Below are 27,968 nucleotides of genomic sequence, written 5' to 3' on the forward strand. Positions count from 1 at the left end.
GCTCGATGATCTTTAAAGTCCCTTCAATATGATGAGATTAAATTATTTCCCAAATAACCTTTTTTCCATCTTTCCTTATAGTTAAGCACCACTACCAAGTTCTTTTTGCTCAATTTACATACTAAATGCAGTAAAATGTATTATCACAGAAGAAGTACATGCCTCTGAATGTGACAACCTGAAAACATGCAATTTTCTGTGTTAAAGTGGGTTCAACAACTGTGAAATATGTTTCATTTTGTTTCTTGCTAGGCAGATATATTTTCTCTATTTCTAGTCTTCCCTGGTCAGTTTTTAAAGCAATTTCTAAGCATTTAGCTAACAATAGGATAAATGTTTAGTTTTAGAAAAAATAAGTTTATATGAAAATCCCTAAGTCCAAAGTAGGGCAATCTTAGCCTGATTAGGTGGTTAGTCAAAATAGTCTAAGGACAAGTCAAATCTACGCTAATAGCACTGCTGAAATTACACTGAAGACAAAGCAGCTGTGCTTTAATTTGGTTAGAAACTGAAGTGAAACAGCAGTTTCCACATAGATTGTAATTCAAGGTCTGATCTCCAAGTAAAACTCCCAATATTTCAGCCCACATTAGCTAATTTGAGTCAAGTAAAGCAATTTAAAATGAGTAAAGATTACAGTCCCTTTTGTCGTGTAAGCGCACCCCAGACAAGTTGCCAGAGACCCCTGGCTCCTCTGGCCACATGCCAGCCCGTTCTCCAGTTGCTGATTCACAGCTATGGAGCCACACTTTGTGCCAGAAGGACACGCCTGCCTCTGCCCGCTCATACGTGATGAGGCAGCAGCTCTGGGGGCTTTGCAGTGTCCCTGAGCCTTTTATGCTGAGCCATAATGGCACGCTGTTTTCTCTGTATCCTTGTCAGGCTCAAAAAAAAAAAAAAAAAAAAAAAAAAAAAGGAAATACAGAGTGCATCTGGGCAGCATAAATATTTGCTGCAGTTGGCAGGGAACAGAATCAAGATGCACAAGGATGGAGAGCTGTGGGTCTGGAATGAGCTATGTATGGGAAAAAGGCAATGTACAGTGGTAAAAGGGTTGCATATTTGGCTTGTTCTGCCATACAGCTTCCTGTGTTCTCCACTGTTAATCCAAATACCTGAGACAAAGAAGGAAAATAGCATTTTTTATTAAACAGGTAATAACTTGTTTACTACACACTGTATTTATTAATACAATCTTGTACATTTTCTATTGTGGTAGTTAGAGTTTTAAATTGAAATTTAACAGAATATATTTACTATTTTCATAAAAGCTATTCCTAATATCAGAATGGACATTAATAAAGATAACTCCTTTCACTGATTACACTGACTTTGGAGGTATTAGGTAGACCAGCAAGTTTTACTATTTTAAGCCAAGTAATGTTTTATTAGGTCACATAGAACTACATAAGCATGTGGTGAACTGATGCATATATGCAAAACCCAGGCAGATACTGATCACAAAATACATATGAAGTAATAAATATCAGTAAGTGCTGAAAAATTAAAAAGAACCCAAATTATTGACTTTCTTTATAAGCTGACTTATAAAGATCAGCTCTGTTATAGTCCAAGTGTTATTTAAAAATAAAATATAAAACAGTTAATTTTAGTATCTAATTATTTTTTGTTGAATCATATTTAAAACATTAACATGCGTCAGATAATTTTGTAAGCTCCTGTGCTAAGGGTATCTTAGGAATGTACTTCCTGTATGGTCTTATGGATGGTAGAAAAAGGAGTGCTTTAAAATACCAAAATAAATTACTGAAAGTTTAAGTTTTCTGTTCCTTCAAACCACTATTCTTAAGTTTATCAGGAAGTATACCTAAAAGCATTGCTTAATTAAAATTCAGTACATGACTCCTTGGGGTAGCTCGCAAAGGAGTGAAAAGTCACCAAGCAGGTTTCAGTTTTTCCATTTCTCTCACAAAAAGAAAGAGTCATTGAAATACAATTTATCTCTTTTTTTTTGTTTTTTCTTCTTTTTTCTTCTGGACCTTGGTAGCCACAGGAGATGGAAAGCAAGCCCTTGAGCCTGGTTTCGTATCCAACAGCACTTCTTACCCTGCAGTTTTCTTTTTGGTTCCCCCCTTCTAGCAGCAGATAAGTGCAAAAATTATCTGCATTCATTTAGCAAGTTGGGGATTTCTTCGAGTGACTTTAGTTTTGTGTACCTTGGTTAAGGTACATAAGGCTAATGGAAAGATAATCAACTTCATAGTTCTATTGGACCCTTGACAAATCACTCTCAGCTTTTCCCTCAATTTATTAGCTACACCAGTTCATACCCACCAGATGGCACAGATGTTACAAAAAATGTTTTGAATCTTTTTCTTAGCTGGAAGACTTTTATACTTCATCATGTTCAAACGCCATATTCTTTAAATTTTTCTGCACTGGTAACCACATTGCTCTACCATGTAATAAGGCATAGAAGGAAAGCAAAGTTCATGTTAGTACCTGAATATTTTGTGCTGAACTACATTTTTTTCATTTTCCTCACAGGAGGACTTGCTCTGGATGGGAAATAACACAACAAAGAAAAATCAAGTCTATATGAATATTTGGGGTAGATATTTGAAGAGTCCTTGATATGGAATTATGGCTGTATGCTCAGATATCTCTGGTTAACAAAATGTTTGTTCTCATTTGACCTTCCATTTATTAGGTCAATTATTTTTTTTTTTTTACAAAGTACTCTGCTTTGGGTTTCCTCATTAATACCACTGCCAGTAGTTAATTCTACCTAATGAGGCAGGGAGACAAGAATTCTGACTACAAGCAAAACTTTCTCTTGAACTGTGTTAAGCTTGAGAGATAGTGACAGAGTAAGATACCTGTGTTTTCTTCTGTTGCCGCCAGTAGTTACAGAGGAAAGGCCTTTTGCAAGGTTAGCGGATTGATAAAGAAATAAAATTAGCCATTCTAGCCCTGAAAATCGATTATGCTTTATAAAATCAGAAGGAAAAAAAATAAGTAACAGGAATATGGGTCACATATGGATTATTCTAAGAGCACATCTGGATTTACTTTGCATTGGGTACTAACCCATAGAACATGTGTGTCTTATGGAGACGTGTGTACAGAGCATGATGTATTACATGCTTCAAACAACACTTAGCTCTGGGTAGGGTTTGTGTGGCATCTAGCCTTCATACCAAAGCCTTAGTCCCAGTTTCTTAAATAGCATCCCTTTTTATTCCTTCACTGGTCTACAAACCTCATTCAATATCTACGTTGCTTGCTGGATTTTGGTTGTCTGGTGATTCTGTAACTTCTTAAAATCAAGTACAAAACAGTAAAGTCCTTACTGGTTTCTTCTCCTTTTTTTTTTTTTTTTTCCCACTTTCCTTAACCAAATTGGTCCATATATAAATCATCTCAGTGTATCTTTCCTACTCTTTTTATCCCTAGTGCAACCACATTGCTGAGTTTAGGGTTGAGGTAATTTTACAAACGTTTATCAGTTCCAGTCTTAAAAATAAATTGAACCAACTTCGTGTTTTCAGCTCCCAGAGTTCAAAAGTGAGAATTATAACCAGCTCTGCTGGGAACCAGAGATTCAGTGAACTCTAAGCTTTTCTTCGGGCAGGGGAAGCTACACTCGTGCTTGTCAAGGAGATTAACGAGAAATCTGATTGAGTCTGGAAGACTATTGCTGCAGTGGATTACAAGTTTGATCTTCTTTTTTTCAGGGATAAACAACCTCAAGGGCTAGGACACTGTCACAGCAAAGCAGATAGTATCACTGACTGTGAAGAAAAAGTGTGGCCATATGGCAAGCCCAATAAATGAAAGTAACTGAAAGTGAAGCAATCCATTCAATGAAAGTATGGTTATGTAAAGCTGTACAATATTGTGACTTTTATTTTTGTATTTGCAGATGTACCCATTCTCCAACTGCTGTCTATCTTATTTACTCAGACTGCATATTCTTTGGGAAAGACCAATCACTAGATTAGGAGTACGTATTGAATCCTGGAGCTATCATAGTGCAAATGTTTAAAATTGAGTTTTTGAATCATCAGATTAGAGTAAACACAGGGACAAAGATTTATAGTTGCTGGCGGAGTATGGAATTTCTAAAACTGGATAGTATGCTACATAATAAGGAGTAAAACTCAGCAGAATTTAGGTGCTGACAAAGAGATGTATCCTCTAACTTTTTGATCTCAAAGACCATAAGAGTATTCAGAGAATACTTACCAAACCAAAAAATTATTTAAAAAATAGAGATTCTCACAACTTGACATTCTCCTGTAGACTGTATGTTTTAGTTTTGTTAAATAGGCCATATCCCTGGATATATATTAAAAAAAAAAAAAAAGAGATGACGATAAAAATATGGAGGATTTCAAAGTTCTCCTTTGTAATATTTTATAGTATTCAAGGGCTATAGCAAGACAAATAATCATTATATATATATTTAAATATATATGTAGTATATATATATAAAATAGGGCTAGCTACCTACCCTAGAATAACACCCAAAAAGTAGACCACTCTATAACCCCAAAACATCAATTTCAGTGATAGCACATCTTCACTAAATGCAGCTTTCTCACTTTGCAGTGAATGCTTTCTGAGTAAGATCAAGAGAAGGATTCTGATGGTTTTAACTCTGTCCTAAAGCAAGATGATCACTGAATCAGATAAACTATTAATCTGTTTAAAGCTTGTTACTCTTATTTTGCCAAGGCTGAGATTCTTTGCAGCAAAAAGCAGCCAGGATATTTCCTGCCAAGAAGCAGACATCTCATGCATGTTTCATAAGTATTTTTCTCTACTGAAAACACAAGGATTAAGCAAACACTAGTTTAGTCTGCAAAAGCTTCTACTAATGATTTTTAAATAACTCCAAAAGAAATCTTGGCTCTATTTAAATCAAAAGGAAATTTTCATTGTTTTCATTATGTCCAAGATTTTACCTGTAAGTTTTAGCCTCAGTGCAAACCCTTTCAATTTCAAATGAGAGTAATAATGAGTCACACTGAATATGATGTAGCTATTTTTATTACACTTGTTAAACTTCTGCACAGTCAAATATATGCCTTTTTACTATTTAATGAAACCTTCTTAAAATTTGCATAGGTAGATTAAGTCAAGCTTATGCCTGCATTGTGTTTGTTGTAAATATTAACTGAGAGAAGCTAATATTTCATAATTAAGCTCTACCATTTATAACATACCATCATTATACACCAAAATTTTGTATGAAATAGATCAGTTTTCAAAGAAGCATCTTTTAATACAAGACGAAAAACATTTCAACAAGCTAGCGACGTTATATTTACAGGTGTTGATAAACAGTCGTCCTTTGCTTTGAAAAATGTAAACTTTATGCAAGAACAGTGAAATAAATATAAACACCAGCCATGCTTGCTTTTCAAGCATGCTGGGATACCAATATAGAATATTAAAACACGCTAACAAGGGGGCACATTGCCTGATGTGCGTTATGAGCATAGTCACTACTGCAGCATCTCACACGCCTGGGAACCCAGTGGAGAGAAGATAATGAGAAGCTGTCCTTCCCAGACAGTAAAGCAGTACAGGAGCTGCTCACTGCCAGCCCTGGGTGGCTGCGGAGGCAGCCACGGCCCTCGTGGTGTGTGGGTGCCCATGCAGCAGGGGCGGCCTTGGGGCCTGCGCTGGAGTAAGGCTCCGGGGCCTGCGGCCTGGCCAGTGACACAGGGCTCAGCCCTGGATGTCCTGCCCACTGCCTCGCCTTTACAACTGGCATCCCCATATGGGTCCAGCTGCGGGGTGCACCATACTTACAACAGAGAGAAGAGCAAAGGCCATTAAGTGCCACAGGACACGAGCAGTGGCTGCATGTCACCACATTAATACCTAACATACCACCTGAAATGCAAATATTCGAAAGTATTTTATGTGTGGATACTACACCTACATATAGGGCGTATATTATGTATACACATATGAGCGTACTTTAGTAGAAAGTATTTTGTACTCAGTGATATACAGAATTCACTTCTTATTAATAACACATACTTCGTCATGTTTGTACGTTGTAGTGTGCAAACACAACAAAATAAATCCCCTGGCTTTTTTTCCTTCCAATAAAAAAAAAATCAAAAAAACAGTCTAAATCCTTCAATCCCATCCTTTAAAACCTTTAAGCATATTCAAGTCTGCATGCAGTGACAAGGCAGAGGGCAGTGCTGCACAGAAATAACCCAGCGAAGCCAGCCTAGGGACAGGCAGCTGCGTCCTTTTGGCAGCGTGAGGCAGCTCTGCTGGCCTGGGCACATGCAGTACGCTCTGCTCATGCGGCTAGACTGCTACGCGTGTGAAAAATAGGCTTCCTTGCCCTAAGTTGTACTGCTGCAGAGCACAGCATTTTGTTGAATACTTTTCCTTAAGGCTGAGGACATACCCGAAAACAAACCGTATGTTCCTTTAACCGATGGCATGAACCAGAACATCCAAGTGCACCTCTCACCAGAAACCAGCAGTTAATTTTTCTTCTCTGCTGGAAGTCACATGCACTAATTAGTCCTAAGAAAATAAATATATCCAAGATTGCGTATAAAGAGCAACGTTTATTTGACTTAGGACACAGCTTACAGACACACTTTAAATATATTTTTATTACAGCTTTTGTATATGTTTTTCTAACATTTTTTGGTTTCAAGTTACTGAATCACATCCTTATACAAACTTCAAACAACTGATAATCTTTTAGATATTTAATGCAGTGAATTCACATTTTTAGTTAATGTGGTAGCCAGGCTTACTACAACAATGATCCTTAGTCCGTCAGAAAGCATTTTTGTATCAAGGCAGTTTTCTATTGCTAAATGTACAAAACTTTACTTGGATCACTTAACTTTCCTGCTTACTTGGAAAGCTGATGTCACAGCTGTAGCGAGGTGTTGATGGGAAAAGGTACTATTTCTTTTTAACACAAAAGTAGGTGGTGACTCTAGCGTGTCAGGAAATAGCACAGCCTAGCAGAAGGAAAGCTCCTGACAAGCAGAAGATATATGAGTGAAGAGGATTTCTCAGGCTAGTAAGCAGAAACCTTGGCGATCTAGCTGAGGAAAGGATGAGAGAATAAAGACTGACGACAAGACAAATGGAGACCTTATACAACATATCTGTACACATCTATATACTGCTGTCACTGAGCTTTTTTCATTTTCAATAAATGCATCATACAAACAAACAAAAATCCATCCAATTTTCTATGTCAAAATTCATGTACAAAAACATTTTCCTGTGACAATAATTTGTAATGGAGGAATTCATTACACTTCCACTGTATATTTTACAAGCTCTACTTTCCTGTGCCTGAGTGAGCAGGACACCTATTTCTGTCTCTCCATTCTCCTTGCTTCCAATGTAACAAATCTCTTTTTCCAGGGTCATTCTTCTTTCCCATAAAATCTCTCTTTAATGACTGAAAAATTTACCAAAACACATCCAAGTAGAATTTCAGATGTACTATGAGACTGTTTATTTTGCATTTCATGTGCATATAGGTAGATAATGGAATATTAAACTTCATACATTAAGCTCCATTGTTTCTGAGGTGGACTGTTTAAGCTCCATGAGTCTGTGAATACAACTACATGACTCATTTGACTGCTGGGGCAAGCAACCAGGATTCAGAATTAGAAAGTCTATTGCTGTGTACTACACAAATCAGATTTGCCTGCCTGACCACAGCATGCTCCTTGGTGGCGGTATTTATTTTGCAAGATACTCTGAATTTGAGGATCACATTTTAATTACGGCCATTTTCCTCTATTCATTATCAGGTCAAGCTCAGGCGATTAAATTGTAGAACTTGTAAAAACTTGACTAATCTTTACTCCAGCTACCAGAGCAGCAGTGAAATATTTGATTTGATGTAGGAAGCAGATAAGGCTTGAGTCATTTGTTTTTGTTTTGTTTTTTTTTTAGCTTCCCCATGTAAATACTGCACAGCAGTCTGCATCACCTTTAAACACAGGTGCTGGGCCATTCGTCACCTCCTGACTTTCCTCCCCTCTGCCACTGGCTGACAGAGCAGACAATTGTCAGGGCCTGAGTTAGGAGCAGGTGGGGTAGTGGTTCTTCACTCCCAGTCCATCCATCCATGCAAAAGAACTCTTCTGTATTTCAACATTGTGCCACCAGCGTTGAACTGCCCCTGGCTTTCCTTGCTTTGGAGGGAGACATATTCAACAGGTTATTTCATTACACTCCTTTGCAGAAGAAGGAACGAGGTCCCTTCTCCAATGTTGAGTAACATTTTGCTGAAAAACTCTTTCCAATTATGCCAGCACCTAATTTTCATACATGAAAAAAATAAAATGTGATTTAAGATTGAAGATCCTGTGAAATCCTTTTGTTGTTTGAAGGGTTAAGACTATTTGTGTTCAGGTACAAAGATGCAGGGTACGGTTTAAAATCTTAAGATTTTAAACTGGCAATAAACAGTTGCTGACACAAATAATTTAGAGAAACCATATCAAATTAAGATACATATGGCTGACCCATGATTGGTGTAAAAATTCTATATTGTTCAAATTTTTTAGATATAAATTCATCTTTAAAGCATGCCATTATGAGGCTAAGTAGAAAGAATGCTATTTTCAAAATTAATCATAAATTAACTTTTATTTTTATTTCAAACTACTGAAGTAATACAACTTTGGCATTAGCAGTCTGACTAAGAATACAGTGCACCAGACATTCTTCTCTAGTTATTTTGCTTTTTTTTTTTGTTTGTTATTATTTTTATTTATTTTGAGTAATAATTTAAACCCACTGGAATGTTTTTGATTTTACTCTCCCTTAACCTAATTCTCACTGCATCCTAATAGGCCAAGCAAATGAACATCATCTGTATCTAGTCACAGTATATGTAATGAACAGCTTTTGTCAAATTCATGTTCAAATAGTTGAACATAAGCAGAGACACCTCCTGCAATAAAATCATGAACTTCCTGAGACCGTTCTAAGTATTGATGTAACTCCTTCTGCCTATTGTCACTCTTTTTTTTTTTCCTGGCATAATTCCTGAATTTATCTGGACTTTTATAAAGGGGAGAGAGAGGTGTGATTTGCATATGCAGAAAACTTTCAGTGAGCCCTGGTCATTTTAATAGCAACATCTCAACTGCAGAGATTAATTTTCTTCCCACAAGCTTCCAAAATTCTAGTTAGTTAAATGTTAGACACATCATAAAGAACATCATCTGAAGCCAATTATCCCCTTAACACTCCATCAAAATCCTGTAGACTATCACGAGATGTAAGTGGTACTAGAGTAAGAAGTTTGAAATTGGGATGAAATTCTGTCTTTTCCTATTGATACTGAGTTTTGCTATTTTGGAAGGGAAGGGAAGGGAAGGGAAGGGAAGGGAAGGGAAGGGAAGGGAAGGGAAGGGAAGGGAAGGGAAGGGAAGGGAAGGGAAGGGAAGGGAAGGGAAGGGAAGGGAAGGGAAGGGAAGGGAAGGGAAGGGAAGGGAAGGGAAGGGAAGGGAAGGGAAGGGAAGGGAAGGGAAAAGTACTGAGGAAATCTTGTTAAATTCAACCCTGTTTTTAAATGGCTATGACCAAAATATTCATTCAGACACACTAGTGTCACCCCATTAAATTCCAACAGTGGCACCACTGGCAGAGAAAGAATGGCATTCAGATTTTTCATCATTAAGTAATCTGTTTTCATTACCTTCTCAGCAGTTTGTTTCATTTGCCTGCAGTAAGGAAACTAAAATTAGAAAACATTTCATGTTCATAGTTAGTTTGCTTCCAATATGAAAAAAAAAAAAAAACCCACCACAAGTCTATAAATTTGTCTATTGGGTTATGCCTTGTGCAGTTCTACTAAAACAGTTGTCTTTACATTATAGTGATGAACTGTAAATGGCATAGTGCATTATTTTGTCCAAAGTAATTCAAATTAATGACCCTAGAAATATTGTTTGAGGTGTCTAAGTTGTAAAGCATTGCCAATAGTCATGAATATTACCAGTAGAATTTTTATTCTCCTTTGTAATGTGTGCATTGCTATGTGCTAATAAACTATTTTCTGATCATTTTCAGAACTTGCTATCTCTTGCAGGAGTTCCATGTGCCAGTCTTATATCAGTTCCAGTAGCTTATGAATTTCAGGTAAATGCTGATAGCAAACTATCAAAAGTTTGAATGCATTGTTCTTGCTTTGACTTGCGTACTTAAGTTCTCATTTCACATTATCTAAGTGATACTGATTTTAACTGAACTCAAAAGCAAGTAGGAAGAAAAAATTGAGCAAGTAAAATTGTGATCTCAGGTTCTTCTGCTAGTAACTGTGATAATAATATTAACTTAGAAAGTCTAAAAATTACTTCTTAGTTTCTTTTTAATTTTTAAAGTTTATATAAAACTTTAAAAAATGAGAAGGAAGCAGAAAACTAGAAAACCTAGCTCAGTAAGTTTCTTTTTTTCTTCACTGAGCACACACATGCATCACTTTTCAGAAAGTGGTTCTAAAATACTGCCCTCTGACTCCAATGAGAAACAAACTAAAGCTCTTCTTCAGAAACTGAAATTTTAATTTGCAGATTGTAGCATAGATTACTGGATTTATTTTTATTATTATTCACACTGGTATAGTAGAAAGAAAAGCTCTTCATTTCCTTGACTTACAGTTCATTCACAAGTACCTTCTAAATGACTTCAAAAATGTAAGCAAAAGCCTGATGTTGTACTTACTAAGAAAGTAATAAGCCTTACCAATCACAGATGACAATATTTTGAAATGCTTAAAAAACAACAACAAAAACAAAGTCCATCCAAGTTGGATGGCACTAGATTAAAACACAGTTGGGAAACATGCTGTCATAGTGGTATCCAGAGACACAAACTCTTAAGAAGCTTAAAGATCAGAGGAAAAGATTAGATGCTTCGGGCTTCATAGGAACTTCTCGTGACTAAATATTGATGCCAAGACCACTTCTACAGAGAAGTGGATGGATCTTGTCTCATAAGTGAAAGCATGAAATTAACCAGCTCCGGGATTTCAAATAGGGGACCGAAGAGTAAGCTTTTCCATTAAATAATATTTAAAAAAAAAAAATCACCTGTGACAAAGATACAAATGAGCACCTTTGGGCTAATTGTTGTTTTTGTTTGAGTTCTCACAGATCTGTGCTTCCTTTGTCCTGCAGGAAGAGTTTTATAGCTTATACAGTTACTTCCATTGTAAGGCTGGTTTTATCATTAATAAGTAGAAAAAATGTCTGTATACACATGCAAATATCTGTAATTTTTTTCAATAAATCTTTCTCTGTTCTAAATATCTTTTTTAAATTCCTGTAATAAGCTTTCAGCCTTTCTTTCTGACACAGCATTACAGTCCAATCAAAATTAAACACACATTTACTTAGTCTTAAAGGTCATTCAATAGTCACGCACCAAACTCACTTTAAAGGTAAAGCAGATCTGAAATGTATTTCCTCAGATGACATTTGGCTAGAAATCCTATGCAAAATTTAAATGAATCTTTTAATATCAAGTACACTATTCTAATTTCCTACAGACCATTGGTTATTTTATGCTTATGAGAAACATAAAATGTACTTATTGGCTGTACTAAAAATATAACAAAAGGAAATACATTATGACATGCTGTATGGAATATGTGTTCAAGTGCAAAAAATATGGAAAACTGTAATTCTTTCTGTCCTAGGTTGGCAGAATTAATTTCAGATTTGATCACCCAGCTGCTTAACAGGATCGCTGATGAGAAGCTGCAGAATTACTGTGTTAACAGAAATCTGACAGTGACAGGCAACCTGCTGTATTTCAAGAATAATGGACACATCTTGTGTGCGTGGCTCATTAACAAGACACACAGGCCAGGTCTACACTGATCACTGTGAAAAAATGGACCACAAACAGCAGCGTAGCAGATGTATCAATCTTTCTTGAAACATAAGACAGCAGAATATCAGTCTCTTTCAGATAATGTGACATTGGCCCAAGCAAAATTTCATGCCACTGTGTTAATGAAGGACCCCAGTTTTCCTGCTAATGACGGGATGTAGTGATTTCATAAAAGCTAATAGCCAAAGATGAACATTAGTAGTTAATGGAGCACAGGGAAAAAAAATAGAGTACAGAAAGCCAAACTGCAATTGTTTCTTCATGCTTTCTTCAGGGAATACCATCTTCGCCTTCATGAAGGACAAAAAGGCAGTTTTAAATAAGATGGCTGAGCGTTCTAATGCAGAGTATTGCCAGGTTGTGAAAATGGTTCCCTTCCATTCTCACTCCACACAATACAAACACACACACACAAAAACAACCAACTAACCAACCAAAAAAAAAAAACAAAAAAAAACCTAGAAACACACTTGCTACTGATAGTCCACAACCAAGCAGTTACAAACTAAGCCTAAGCATGAAGTCTGGTTTTACATGGAATAAGTATTTCGTCTGTCCCCAGGAGAAACTCATGATGGCTAAAGGTAAGCACAAGTTTAAGCCCTTGCACAACTGGAATTTTAACAATAAAAACAATACACACAAAATAACAACAAAAAAAGAGGGATGATTTTAAAATCATTTGAGGTAATAGTAACATTACAGAATTCAATTACTCTGATAGATCTATCAATGTATAAATAAATCAGAAAATATATAAAAAAAACTATGGAACTTTTTTTAAATGAACAATGCATATTGTCATAGCACCAATATGAAGAAACAGAGGATGTAGAATTGAATTCATTGCCTCTTTGTTCTCTAGTCAATCCATATTTAAAGCTTTAAACAGCTTAAATACTTCTGTTAAATAGATTTTGAAATTTGTTAAGGACAATTTACTTTTTCTTAAGTGGATTTATTAGGAAAAACCTGAAGCTTATATTCTCTTCAGCTGTGACCAAAAAAGCCTCTCCTTTCACCTTAATAGGAACCGGGTTTATTTCCTGGATATTGGTTTTCCCAAACCTTTACATAAACTATCTACATTTCGAGACTACAGTATTAAAATCCAACAGGACTGCCAACTAGGAAGTTGTTAAAGCACTTCCTATTTTTAAATGTGACATACTTTTTAAAATGAAGAACAACTGTTGCAACAGAATGTTCTATTTTCTAACAATATTTAAGGTTACATAGCAATCTTAGTCCTAAGGACACTTAGACCTTGCTCACCACTGCAAACATGACACTCATTCTCCTTCACACACTGTGAGAGCATCTCAAATAAGCAAACGAAAACTGAAACCAACATGTAACAAAAAGGTATATAACAAAAAGGAAGATAAATCTAAATCTGTATCAGATAAACCACATCCAACTGATTACTATGATTTTCTGTATAAAATAAGAAATTTTAAAATTCAGTAAAATTTCTCACTGCTCAGTCTTTGAATCTGCTCTTAATATTTATACTAATGGCTATGGTTATCTGGTTATCTCCATTCTCAGTAGAGTTCACTTTAAGAGAACTTGAAACTTACCAAGATAGAACAGCTGTTTTACATTCAGTAGTCAAAAATTACATCCCTGATCCAGGGAAATACCAGCCATCTACAGAAAAGCAAATAACCTACCATAAACAAGACATGCAAAGATTCTTTTTTCCTGCCTTTCCAAATCAAGGGTCAGCCAAGTACTAAAATATGAGGACAGGCCCTTTCTGAAAGATAATTTTTGTTCTTATATGTAAATCGTAATTACTTCTTGAATCTGGTGCCCTGTTCTGCTGATTGCACGCTTTACGACCTCAAAAAGCATGATCCACAGGAAATCTCGATTATGTTCCTAGAATTTTCTTTTTAGTATTTAAAATTGGCTTCTTGTTTATTAACAAACTATGACTAAAAAAAAAAAAAAAACCACCAGTCCCCAGCAGAACTTGGTTTTTGTTTTCATGAACATACGGCAACATCTGTTGGCTCCCCGTTCAATGACTTCCTAGCACTGACTTGTCTGCTACCTATACGCAGTTTGCTATGCTGCACGAACACTTATTTCAAGCAGGTTGGTACTGCATATAAAGCACGTCAAGACAACTTCGCTTTCTTATAGAGCAAATGCGAATCAGCTTTTGCTTACTATTTGACTGACTGTACAACTGTTAATGTCTGGATGTCCTAATTTTGAGAAATTAAAGCAAACAGAAGACACTCCAAGTTTCAGACATTTATTAAACCCCATCAAAACACTTCCGAACAGGTGATCAAGTGCAGTGTGAGGCAAGTTTGAATGTTTCCTGGATGATAAAGCATAATTGTGCGGACGGCTTCCGGAAGACCTTTCTGTGCGGCTTGTGGAGATGATCGTGCTCCTTAGAAGTCAGGGCGGTCCTTTTTGAGCTTACTGTAGTCTACGTTGACCGAGTAGAACTACGGAAGAGAGGAAAAGAAATGAATATTGATTAGAATTAGAAGCTTGATGATATGATACCATTTCCACAGAAAATATCATTTGCCATGGTATTTATTATAAAACATGCATCATTTGAACTTGCATCAGAAAACTGAAATCATAGTTTGAGTCTGTGCAACAGAGAAGTAAAAAAAAAAAAACTTTCAAGAACAATAACTTTTTATGTTATCTTCATTCTGCATACAGCATTAGAAACTTTAGGTTTCAGATAAGGCAGTGCTGGTGTCTACAACTGAAGAAAAACACGAAGAATCTCTTCTTTGATCCTCAGAATTAAAAGTCCATATACAAGAAGTTCTGACAGTACCGCTGGTTTATCCTTTTTGCCCCAAATCTGTGTGTTCCTATATAATGAAGACAACATCTAATTTGTCAAGTAGCACAAAGGATAGTAAATGTGAACATTTACAACAGTGCTGCTAAAGCCAAATTTGGTTTAAGTAAATCCATCTACAACTTCAACATGTAGCAACAAAGAAGGAAGGTAAGGACAGATCCTTTCGCACACTCAATTTATATTAATAAAGTTGCATCCCATTGCAAGCCATTCAGAACAGTCCAGATAGTCACTGAGGACAATGAACATACTAAAGGTATATTTGGCATCCAGGCTGACTTAACGTCAAGCATATGATGCTACAGTTGTTCCTTTAAAAAAAGGAAAGGAAACTATGAAAGTATGTATTAGTTTGATTACTTTTAGTCAAGGCCAAACTCAATTTTAGTTATTAACTTCTTCATATGAAGAAAAAAAAAAAGCCCAGAACTGAGAGTGGAATTAAGATTGCTTTAACACATTCAAATTACAGCTTTCTGCGCAACTCACACAGCAATCATCACTCCTTCAACTCTTCTCTTTCGAAATACTGACTTCCTCAGCCTTTCCAAAGAGAAGAAAGTTTACAAAACAAATGCAATTTCATCAAAAGCTGCAACTTAATGTTTTATCAGAGCTTTTTACTGAACAGTCATGCACAATTTAGAGCTTTTGCCTTTTCATTTCCCACAGTACAGTCTTGGAAAAAAAAAATCCACAGTGATACACAAACCCAAATATGGTAAACCCTAAGGTTGTGTTTGTATGCTAGCACAGACTGGGAATGCCACAGAAGGCATGCACTCTTTAAAAGAATTCATACTGCGCACAACATTGAATTTGCCTTTCTTAGATATTTAAGAAAGTCAACATTCCAGAAACAGCAATGAAAATGAAGCACTATGTTCTTCTTGGACTCTTAAGGGAACTGCAACATTTTATTCTGGGGTGTGTTTTTTTGCTTATTTGTATGATTGGCATACTAAGATATGGTACTGAATAGACAGTTGACATTGAAACTGGGGTATGTTTGTTTGCTTTTTTAGTAGTTTGTGGATAATCTTAAAACCATCCTCAACAGAAATCTTTAGTAGAAGAACCCCATTTTAGTAAACTACAATCTGTTTTACACATCTTTCCATGCTTTCTCATTAGTTCAATGAAATATCTTGAATATTAAAGAACCATTCTATTGCATCTATTACTTAAAGACAATTGTTTTCGAGCAATTGGCTGTAGAACTGAATTAGCGTTTATGTTAAACACTGACATTATCCTGCTTTGCTTCCCACAATTAGAGGCCAATAGTTTAGAACTTAGAAATTTTTAGTTCAAAACTTATAAGGTTTTGTTCTTCTTCCTGTTATTTTATTTCCTCTGAGCATTATGTGCTAGTATACTCTTCTTCTGGCACATAATACTTCTCTTTCTTAAAGAGAATTATATACATAACTGCTTCTGTACAGAGACTCCTTTTGGCCCATTATCAACCAACTCTAAGAAAGTTTTAAATCTCAAATAGCTATCTCTGCTCTGACTTCTGAAGATAAATGTATTTCCTCTGCTGTGCAACACGTCACTTACTCAGCTACTTTCTAATATACCCAAGTGTCCTAAAGCAGTAAGCTATGCTTTTGGTATCATGTTTCCTAAAAATCTGTTGTTTTTGTTTTACCTTGTACTGCTCATTGGGAGCCAGTTTATTCCAGGGTTCTGGATTATTTTTCTTGTCCCAGCTATTGAGAGAAATTCAAGATATTAGACCATATTGAGAAAAATCACAGTACTTCCAAAACAAACAAAATTTGTATGTATATTAGGGTTATTAGACCATGGGCAGTCATGTATCTAAATAAGTTTCTCCATAGAAAGATATGGTCCTTTGTCAGCAGTCTCTAAATGTCATATGGTAATCATACAATCAAATCTCTAAATCCAAGAAAACCCCACTAATTCAGCGCCAATAATAACAGAGCTATATATTAAGGGCTGCAGAAGCATAAAGACAAAGGCAATTAAGTTTACTTTAATAAAAGCATTACGAGGACTAACACTGTGGATTGTTTTATACATACCAGACGTCTGGGTTGAACATCGCCAAACGCATGACATACAGGGCTGCGCCAACGCCTCCTGATCCAATGATCAAAAACAGAGGTATCAACTGCAACAAAAAATGCTTCCAATGACATACTGCAATGCAACAAAATTACATTATTACACTACATTTCTAGTTACAACAATGACAAATAAAAGAACGAGCTCCAATGTTTTAAGCCGTTGCTTGTGGCCCTCTAAAATGTTGACACAAGCACGCTGTGTGCTGGGGCTTGAGAGAAGCATCACTGGGGTTTGACGTCGCTGCGGTTTGAGAAAAAGAATTACCTACAGTAACAAAAACACGAAAAAACTGCTGCTACCTCTGCAGCCACCAGTACACTGCAGCAGCACATTTCTCAGAACCCAGTACCGGCCCCTCCACAACAGCCCCCGCCATTTGCACCCCCCGGTGGCAACATAAGAAAAGGGGGCTGAGGGTTAAGGAAAAGGGCACCCGAGAGAAATGGCAGCGACACCTCGAGATTTGCAGCTCCAGGCCCATGCACAGCCGAGAAAAAAGGCGGCGTGGCCGCGGCTCACCGAGCAGCAGCGGGGCGCCCCGAGGCCGGCAACCCGGGCGCAGCCGAGGGCGCTGAGGCAAGGAGAGGAGAGGACATGGAGGGAGAGAGAACATGGACGGGGGAGAAAAGGGGAGGCGAGGCGGGCAGCGGGGAGGTCAGCACGGGTCCCCACCCGCCCGGTACTCACGCTGGGGTGCCTCTTGGCGTGGCTGACCATAAGGCGGAACATGGCGGCAGCTGGCGCACGTCCCCTCTCCCTGCCCGGCTCCGCAGCTCGCCCTCCCCGCCTCGCCGCCGAGGCCCAATGTCACCGAGGCCCCCGGGCGGCAGGTGCCCGCCGCCGCAGCCCGGATGTAGCGGCTCCGCCGTTCGCCTGCTCGCCGCCCGCCGCCGCCGGCCCCGCCGCGCCGCCCCGAGCCCTGCGCCCGCCCCGCGCCCCCCTCCTCAGCGCGGCCCCCGGCCCGCCGGGCAGCGCCGTCCCGGGGGGCTGCAGGCACCTGCCCGGGCACCCCGCGGACCACCCGCCTCCGCTCGGCTCGGCCCGAGGTGCGAGCGGCGCCTGCGCCTGCGAGGCTCTGAGCTCAGTAGTGCCCCTGATGTGCGATTTCTTTCACAAAGAGAGTAATCCGAGAAGTGAGATTCTTGGCACCCAGGCGTTAAGGGATGTTTGTTAGGCGGAGGGAATATCAGCGTTCCTCTGACCTGAGACAAAACAGTGCCTTTCCTAGCCTAGAAGCGGAGTAACTTAACACAAATGCCAATGGCTTGGGTGAATGAGTATTAAAGTACAATTTTGAAGTAAGAAAAAATAAAATGGCAGAGAATAAATATATGTAAGCAGACGTGCTTTATTTCACTTCCTACTTCCACAGGCTGACTTCTGCAACTCCCCAAGAATTGTTTTGTATTGTTGCAGTCACGACAAGTTCTGAAAATCCCCTGGTGCCTTGCTTGTCATCCAATTATCCAACCTTTTTCAATTTGCCAGAGCCCATTTAATCTAGTTAACAGATAACTTTGCACTAGACAAAATGCTGGCAGTCGGCCATGGTCGGCACTTTGTGCAGATACACTTGACAAGTCATTGCATGCCTGCAGATTGCAGCTGGGTCGTGCCACCAGAGAAAGTTAACTTTTCTTTGGCGCGGTGCATCCCATCACTTGTCTCCCTCATTTGTTTCAGAGCTGGTAAATAGAAAGGGCTATAGGTATGGTGCTCCAAGATTTCATTAACCATTTCAATCTATACTGTAAGGAGGAGAGTATATTTCTAGGTTTTCCAAATGAAAAGATGACTTCTCCATGCAGTTAAAAGTAATGAAAATAATAGTGTCACTGCTGTTTCTTGTACATCAGAGGAATCCCTGAAACCTGCAAGGTTACGCTGCTCACCCCTTAGTATGGTAGTTCAACTCTCCACAGAAAATACCAGTCGCTTAAGCAGCTGCAGAATAACTGGCAGAGACCAGAGGCCGGGTAGATAGCCACTAGTCATACATAGCTGCTGAGCGAACACGCCTCAGATTACAAACCTGCTGTATCCTGTGCAGCTGATCTAAGGCTGACGGACAGAAATCCAGAAACTTTGAGTAGCCTGGTCTAAGGGAAGACCATCAGGGGTACACTGTTTCCACTAGGCATATCTCAGGCACCTATTTTTAGGAAATATGCAAGGGTTTTTACATGCTTCTCAGGATATTTTTTTTTTTCTATGATTTATACCTTCGCTGGGTTTTCTTGCTTTTATGATTTTAAACGGAGGCATAGTACCTGATCAATTTGCAAAATTTGTCATGCATTTTATGGGCTTTCATAAATTTTAAGCATTGTCTACATAGCTTTCATTGCCTGGGCCAGTACAGCTCAGCTGGTTCATTGTTCATATACGTGTCTTGTCATTTATGTTACGTTCATATTATATTTATTTACTTGGATTATTGCATTCAATTAATAATTTTACAGACAAAAAGAAGTAAAGCGTGAAAACAAGCAGCAAACATAATTTTTCGTTGTAATTTTAGAAACTGTGAGTTAATGTTCTAATAGTACAGCCAGGTTAAGCATTGGTAAAAATGCAGTTTCACAATTGCTTGTCTTGGTGAAATTCTGAGTATAAATATAAGCCACCTCAGAGGTGTTTTGATGATCTGTGGTTCCTGGAAATACCTACTTAGTTGCCACGTTTGTGTGCTAGAACTACACCGTAAGTAGTTATATGTGTGTGTGTGTATATAGGCATGTGCTAATTTATAGTAATTATGTCATTATATTGGTCTTAGTTAAAGTCTTAACAATTTTCTGTTACCCATCAAGAACCCATCCACTCCCTTAAAGAGGAAGTAAATGGTAAAATTCTCTAACTTTATTTAGCACTCTCTTATCTGTTGCTTATCTAATCAATATGAAAAGTAAACACATTTATTTCCTCTTCAGGTTAGGTGTCTGTGTGTTCACAGCTGCCAATTAAATTTATGATGCTTTAGTTAGACTAGTCACTTCTTTTATTCTGAGTAAAGTTATTTTTGTGTACGTTTCCGCTGTCTAAATAAGTGAATCTATAAATCCTTCAGCTATTTCGGCAAGGTTTTGTGATGAACTGGTCCATTAAGAGCTAAGGGGCTAGATTTGCAGTAGTGCTCAGCACTGCTGAAAATCGAGTCCTCGGGTTACTCTGGTTCTTTATCATTTATTTTTCCCCCTTTTCTTTTGTTCTCCTGTACAGCCTCACTCATGCTGTCTATCACTTGTCTGCCTCAGATTGCTAGTGTATCTTGTTCTTATCCTCAGGTTTAGGTTCACTTAAGCTTTCGGTTTCAGAAGCTTTTCTTCTTTTCCTGATGCTTTGTTTTTGTATTCTGAGGCCTTCCTGTTTCTAAAGACCTTGTTTCCTAAACTTTACGTGTTATTATAAATCATATATGCACAGATTTCTGCCTTATTTAACATGAGTTATGGCTTCATTTTATATATGTATATATACACATATATATATATGTTTAAAGCAATTAATTTTAGCCACAGGTATAATCATTTCTGATCTAAGAAATAGAAATATGGAGTCATAATAAAATCAGAGGTTGTCTGAAGAATTGCACTCTTAAGGTGTGCTGATGTCATTCAGTCAACTGCAAAAATCAACAAAGACATAATTATAGTCCTGTTTGCAGTTACATATTTTAATTGGAGGAAGACAGGAAGGAAAGACTATTAGATTTGGAGGCATTCCATTTGGTCACAATCAATTTATTGTGAATATGTCATTCTTTGTGTCCTATATCATCCATGACAGTTCTCTATTAATCAGAAACAGGTATAAACTGAGGATTTTCTGTATGAGATACCAGTTTTTTGTGAAAAAGCAAAAGCTTTCAAAAAGAATTCTAAGAGAAAAAGAATTTCAGGAGAGCAAAGTGTAACCTTGTAAATATTGTAACATATCTAAGAATTGCAGTATGTTACAGGTAGTTAAGCCCAATGCTATATTTACAACGAAAAAAAAATATGGGTATAAACCAGATTTTTTAAAACTTCAACAAAAATAGATGTAGCATTTAGGAAGGAACTATGGTGAAAGGAAAACAGCTGCTATAAATCTTGAATACTAACAAAAAAAACACAACAGCTATAACAAAAATAAGTAATGAATTGTACTGAAATATATGGTAAAGAAATGTTCTGTTACTTATTTCATTTATGCCTGTCACAAGTATGGGATGATAAAGTTTATCGTCTCTATAATCATTAAAAGTACACAATAATCCTAGCATTATAATAGTTCAATTATTTTATCAAAAACACAACTGAATTCAGTTGGAATAAGTTTGTATATGTTATGTAGCATAACCCGCTAGCAACCATATAAGCAAAATGTCTGTTAAGTAGGGGTGCTAGTGATCTGGGAAAGAAAAAAAAATAATGACAATGTTTGAATGTACTATTACTAAGGGAAGAATAGTTTGAAATAATTTAGAATCTGATTAGTAAATCAAAGAATAATATTCTATTAATACCAAGCGAGAGCAGAAAACTTTTTAGTTCACTTGCATTTGTGTATATAATTTCTGATCATTAATTTATATTATAGAAATACAAACTGTCTCCTGGGTTTTTATAGTGCTATTTGTAAACTGAAATATATTAGCCCTAGTTTACAGAGCTTTCATATTGCTACTATTTTATCAAGTGTACAGTTTTATAGACTGCTTTAGCATTAAAGTAATTATAATTACTTAAAGCAAGTAAATCCTTACTATAAAATAAAGGCTTTTATTTTAAAATGAAAACAAATAATGTTTTTATACAAAGAGAGAATATGTGAATAAGTGCTGTTCAGCAAAAGTGAAATTATCAGTAATGTAAAGAAGTAAGAATTTCCTTAACCTTTCTTTCCTGAAGATCTAACTTCTTTCCTGCAGTTAAGCATTTTCTGGCAAAATGTGGATGTATTTACAAGTCTTTAATTTTTTTTTGTATTTACAAGTCTTCAGTAAAATTCTGAATTTTGCCCTGGAACAGATTTTTTATAAAATCCCAGCTCCACAGCTGTCATAAATTGCTATTGGTGAAACTGCATTAAAAACCTGGAGGGAAGTTCTTTGTTTATCCATGCAAAGTATAAAAAGAGTTATTGTGCACAACTTCTTAGCATGCTCCTATCTGTTCCTTGCATAGAAAACCTATTAAAGTGTGTATTTCACAGGGAACCACAGGGCTGCCTAGGCTGCTCATAATGGAATATTGAGCTGTTTTACCTGTCAGCTAACAGATTCAAATCTGGCTCAATTCAATAATAAATGAAAGTAATTTCCTTCTCTGTAAAGATATTTTGAGCAACATGGGCTGAAACAGATAACAGGTAACAGAACCCATAGAAGCAACTGAGTTAAAGCACCTGACACAAGCAAGGGTTTTGATTAGCCTACTGAGATGGGAAAAAAAAAAAAAAAGTTAAGAGACTTCAATATTTGTGATATGAGAGAAAAACAGAAGTAGGGACGTATACATTCCAGCATAGACATTCCAGAATAGATGAAAATATTCATGCTTTAAATAACAATGTTTATAACATTTATGTCTTGTTGGTTGGTTGGTTGGTGGGTGGGTTTTTGTGTTTGGTTGGTTTTTGTTGTTGTTGTTGTTTTGTGGTTTGTTTGTTTGTTTGTTTGTTTGTTTTAATGTTATATCATTCTGTGACTATTGAGAAGAAACACAAAGAAAGAGAATGACATGCCAAAAGCAGAACAGCTGAGAATCAAACACTTAAAAGGAACTAAATCATGGTCCCTACTTACTCTCTGGGTTCAAGAGAGCAGGTGAAACAGCAGGTCTTTATATTTCCAATATATTCTATTTTAAATTACACAATCCACCAAAAATTAGTATGCAGAAGCACCAGCCCCACACAGCTTGCACCCTACTGGAAGACTTAACCTGATGTGAAGACCACAATAAGTCACTGCAACAATTCCACTGAAACTATGCCGATACAGTACCCTTTTACAGATAATCTCTTTCCTGCAATTGTGTCCATAGATAGTATCACCCTATAAGCTGCTCATGTTTGATTTGAAAAGCTACCTGAACTCTATAGATAAAAGTTTAATGTCTCAATAGCAAAACAAAATCTTCACTAAAAAAATGTAAACAGGACTGGTACCTGGAACTGTTAAAGAGGTGCTGCTTCAACTATTCAATGACTTGTTAGCCAAAGGTAAAGTGTTTCTAGTGCCTATAGTTGTCTTGGTGCTTGTGATTCTTCATCTTAATACAAGAGGTTAAAGGATTCATTTTAGTTTCTCCTGTGGAGTAAGGAAGCACATGTTTGAATAGTGCTTCCTGGACCATTCCATGCTGTTTCTTCTCCATGTATTTGAGAAGAAATATATAGTCCTTATAAATCCTCTGCTCTGTTGTTCCAAATTTAAATTAGCCTTAGATTAATCTTTTGTTTCCTTATAGTTTTATCAATGTTTACTCAAATCTTGGCTGATTTTTATGCTGGGAATCCACAATGACTGAGAAAAGTCACGGATTTCCAGGGCTGGCATGATGGTCAGGTTCAGTCTACCAAAAACTATTGTATGTCATCTGCTGTTGGCTGCTTATAAAAACCTGGTCAGAGTTTGTCCTTTGAAAATAGCTGTTCTTCTTGGTTGGAAAGGCAATAATTTGGTATTGACAGCCCTTTCCAGGACACATTGCTGCTTAGGAGATACTGATGCAGCTGCCATAAGAGTGAGTTAAGCAGACATTCTAGGAGCAGAAAAAGCTGCTTATAAGCAGCTTCTGAAATGTGACAATACAAAGAACATGTATAATTGACTGTGCAACAGCTGTAGGGAATGATATGTGAGACCTCACATTCACTATGTATTCCAAACATTAAGGAGGACAATTTAATGTTAACAAAGAAACATGAAAACAGCATGTTTACAAAGTATAGTCTCATTGCTGTGGCATTATCTGCACAAGCTGTGTCAACAAAGGATTGCACAGTTAGAAAAATATAAATAGATTTTCTATTCTAATTTATTTTTCTGTATTTTTTTCTTCAGTGGAGGATGTCAGTATGTTAATGGAAATACAATTTATAGAAAGAATAAGTCTCCCCAATCTAACAGTTTCAGTAAGCCAAAACTTGTTCTCGTTTAAGGCAGTGATAGAACCCAGAGAGGACAGGATTAGACATCATTCTGAGCAAGCTATTTTCCACAAACCCTAGGCTGGAGGAAATATCATCTGTCTTCCACTAACATGAGTCATATGCTTTTGTTTTCTTTATGGAGAGGGTAAAGAAGGATTCTTCGTATTTATGAACAGGAGGGCAGATACTGCTATTTTGGAAGTAACTGTCGTTCATGTAGTTTCCAGAGAAAATGTTATTTGTCTCTGTTTTCTGTTGTAGATTTTAGAGGAAAGTTGTTGTTTGCAAGGTAAAAATGTTTTTTCTGAGTACAAATTGCAAAAGGATGTTTTTCAGCTAGTTTATAAATCCATTGTTTTTTGTGCATCGCAGCCAGAACAGGCACTTAAATCCAGCTGCTAATACCAGATGCCAGAAGTATCATTGATTACTCTAGGAGCCTTTGAGTTATGTTGCAGGTCCTGGCACAGCTGGGTAACACAGAGCTGTCTAAAAAGGATGAAAGTGGAGTGTGTTTTACTTGTGTCAGTGAAGGAGAGTACTGTAGGAGAAATATATTTCACAGAACTTTGACATCCAAACTTAGGGGGTTAGTTTAAGCAAGTATACCCTCTGAAATCAGGAGAAAGATAAAGGCAGCTCCCAGAGGCAATCTAAAGTAAAGCTACAATAAATCATGCTTTTAGGATGTCATCGGTGGCCCTTGCCAAAATCACTGGAGATACAAGCTGATACAGAGAGAGAGACTTCACTTGTGTTTCAGAAAATGTTAATGGATAAAGCTCAGGCTTTCATTACCCCTCAGCAAAACCAGGATACCTGCAGCATCCTGGTATGAAACTGGTTAGACCTGGCCAGCTTGTGCAGAATATCCAATAGTATCTGTTTCTTCGTATTCTCACAGGCTTCGCACTGTGCAAAAACATTGGTCTTGAGGTTCCTCCTGCAAGGGCAATGCTGTCAGACATTGCAAAGGCCGATCATTTTTGTAAGCAGCCTGATTTTGCAGGCAGCTGCATTTATAAATTAGGATAAACTATTGATATGTTGGCAGTGGTTTAAACCTGTTTCTGTCTTTGCCAGCTGAACTACAATTTAGACATAAGCAAAATCTCTATGGAAGGGCAGAGTGCCAAGTTCTTGTAAAGAAGCATGTAGTTGATCTCCAAGGCATTGCCCTTTTTCACTTATACAGTCTCCAATTATCACATTCCCTTGAATCATTAGTACTTTCTGCAGATAATTTCTAACATAGCAGAATGTGAAATCCAGTCCCAGCTTGCTTCCTTTCTGGAATTTGGCCACTAAAGGAATGAATATACTGCATTCACTCCATTTGGGAAATAGGGGATGGAACGTGTTTCTGTCTGGATGTGGATTTAAGTGCTGCATTGTACTCTAGCTCATCTGACACAAATTTTGAGAAATAACATTTTATCTTTATAAATATTTATCTAGAAAAGGTAAAAAATAATTGATGAAAAGGTGAAAGTAATTGCTCTGGCTACGCTTGAGTTTTACTTGTTTTTACTGTTTTGTTTTGTTTTGTTTTGTTTTTTTGGAAACTTCTGCTCTGTTAAAAACAGTGAACTACCACTTCTCAAAATGTAGTATTCCCATATTATTTTTTCTCTAAATACAGCTTCATTTTATATGTAGGGAATTGTATTGCTATGTTTATGAAAGAAGGATGATAACATATTTGAATGTGACTGAGTCCATCCTCCTTACATACAGTATATCTCTAAGATTCACATTGTGTGATTGCATGAAATGTGTAATTGTAATAAGACTTCTGAGCAGGAATTTCTTATTTTATTTTAACAACAGAGTCTAGACTGAAGTGAAAATGATGTGAAGAGAAAGCTACAGAATATTTTGATACTATTTTTTACATGTATTAAGACATCAGAAGTTTTCTTTCTTGAGAACCAGCAGAACATAAGAGTTAGCAAATTTAATTAAAAGAATTACATAAAGTGTTTTTTTTGTTTTTTTTTTGTTTGTTTGTTTTTTTGTTTTGTTTTGTTTTTTGTTTTTTGTTTTTTTTTTCTTTGAAAGGCTGTTTTCATCTTACATTGCACAAAAAATCAGATTAAAGACAACAGTGTTCTGTTTGTTTACTTGCTGGTACAGAACATCCTCAGTCCAAAAAAATTTGCTCCTGTCTTTTACTAACCTATTCATCTGACTAACTTACAAGCTTGTATACTTTGTGATGTTACTTCGTTGATGTTGTCTCTCCCCATCTGTTTTTCCTCTTTGGGACTTGCCCCTTAAGAAACACCTCTGTCAGGCTGCCATCCCCATTTGCTAAGACATAATCGAAACACCAATACTTGTGTGAAAGACTTGTTTAACAAGCACATATAGTATTCCTAAAGTGTTCAGGCACCCAACAGTCCTGTCTTTTCTCCATGGAATGCAGAACAGATGTAGATGAAAGTAACAAATTTTAAAGTTGGCATCTTCTGCAAGCATAATTCAAAATGCTGATGCTCGGAAAAACAATACTCATGACAAAAATAAGTCTCATATGAGTTGCGTTTTACACAACCCCCTCCACAGCAGAATCATAGAAAAAAAATATATATATAATATATAGAAATAATATATAGAATATATATATATTTCTATATATTTCTATATATTTCTATATATTTCTATATTTCTATATATTATATATAGAATAATATATAATATATAGAAAATAATATTAAAATAATCACCTAAGGAAGCCAGTTTAGGGATAAACTGTTTGTTATTTTAAAGTAGGATAAATAAGTCTTTAAAAGAACAATCTGTCTTCTCAAATTCGGATTCAGTATATTTGTTTCTAGGGTAAAATGAACTTAGATTAAAACTTGGCCAAACTGAAACGATTCATGTGATTTAAATTCAGAAAATTCCAGTTCAATGAGTTGTAAAAGCAGATCTTTTATCTGGTTGCATCATCTAGTTGATACATCATGTAAAGAAACCAATCAGGACAGTGGGAATTTTTGCTCCCTGTCTTTCCCTCTCCACTTGGATTTGGGAGGGGAGGAAGCATGATTTTGAAAGTGCTAGCTCTTTTAAATCTGCTTACTAGTACACTGTTTCATGACTGTGGACTTCGAAGAGAGATAAGAGTCATTTGAAGGACAACAGAAAAGACTGTGTGTACTGTGGTTTCCCAGAATCTCTTTTTGTCTTTAGAGCCACCTTAAGTCACAGAATACAAATAAATAGTAGTCAGAATTCATTCAGGTTTGGTTTTATTACATGCAACAGCAAAAGATATATGGAATCACTAAGGCCAAGGTTACGCAGTCATTTTAATCCTCAGCAAGCTATTCAGAGAGACACTTTCATCCATCCTTTGGATATGCATGTGTCAGTGCCAGTTTACATTAGGCTGTACAAAAGAGACAAAACAAAAAGTTTTTATCTGGATCAATTCCAGCTCATTGCTAATGCTACTAGTACACATTATACAATAATGATGGCATATGGGATGTGATTGGAAAAAGCATCCAGGAGAAGCAAATGGGAGAGGGGAGATGGGACTCTCCCTTCTCGTTAGAGGCCAGACTGAACTGACCAGGTCAGTGTATGTTCCACCAGGGTATGTCCCACCTGGTCTAACATGAACTGCTCCCGAGCTGGGCACTTGTGCTTTCCTCTCTCTTCATGTGTTCCTGTCCCTGTGTCCCTGCCCCTGGGTTACACTGGATATACTGGTGTTGGAAGCCACAGGGGTAAGGTGCCTTTCTGTCAGATCAAAATTTAATCTGACTCACTGTATGGTTGGATAATTAAAAATTTGGTACAGGTATTGAGATTGGAAGATGGCAGATTTAATGTGAAATTGCACCCTACCGTCTAGGAGGACTAGGGAGACATCATTATGGTTGAACATCATGTTCTCATTATAAAACAAACAAACCAACAAATAAAAATCACATTATAATTATGTCAGTGTAATTGAGAAGTATTTTCATAT

The 27,968-nt window shown here is 36.9% G+C and overlaps 2 protein-coding genes across 3 annotated transcripts in view; one reads left to right on the forward strand and one right to left on the reverse strand.

Moving 5' to 3' along the window:
- Positions 1 to 27,968, forward strand: part of TMEM106B (transmembrane protein 106B) — a 1,075,577-nt gene that overhangs the window by 452,241 nt on the left and 595,368 nt on the right. The window lies entirely within an intron of this gene.
- NDUFA4 (NDUFA4 mitochondrial complex associated) lies at positions 14,145 to 17,708 on the reverse strand. The gene is made up of 4 exons (XM_035545545.2): positions 17,528 to 17,708; positions 16,795 to 16,883; positions 16,395 to 16,455; positions 14,145 to 14,360 (listed from the first exon to the last, which is right to left on the reverse strand). Exons 1-4 carry the CDS (start codon positions 17,567 to 17,569, stop codon positions 14,304 to 14,306), a joined length of 249 nt encoding a protein of 82 aa, XP_035401438.1. The 5' UTR covers positions 17,570 to 17,708; the 3' UTR covers positions 14,145 to 14,303.

This window comes from Cygnus atratus, chromosome 2 (assembly GCF_013377495.2).
Source record: "Cygnus atratus isolate AKBS03 ecotype Queensland, Australia chromosome 2, CAtr_DNAZoo_HiC_assembly, whole genome shotgun sequence".
In the NCBI taxonomy this organism is placed as follows: domain Eukaryota; kingdom Metazoa; phylum Chordata; class Aves; order Anseriformes; family Anatidae; genus Cygnus; species Cygnus atratus.

Excerpts from the sequence above, each read along its gene's own strand:
- NDUFA4 (XM_035545545.2), bottom strand. The coding sequence starts at position 17,569 with ATGTTCCGCCTTATGGTCAGCCACGCCAAGAGGCACCCCAGC. Across the intron at positions 16,884-17,527 it reads ACGCCAAGAGGCACCCCAGC|TTGATACCTCTGTTTTTGAT; the intron begins GTGAGTACCGGG and ends TTTTTGTTGCAG. Across the intron at positions 14,361-16,394 it reads CTCCCAATGAGCAGTACAAG|TTCTACTCGGTCAACGTAGA; the intron begins GTAAAACAAAAA and ends TCTCTTCCGTAG.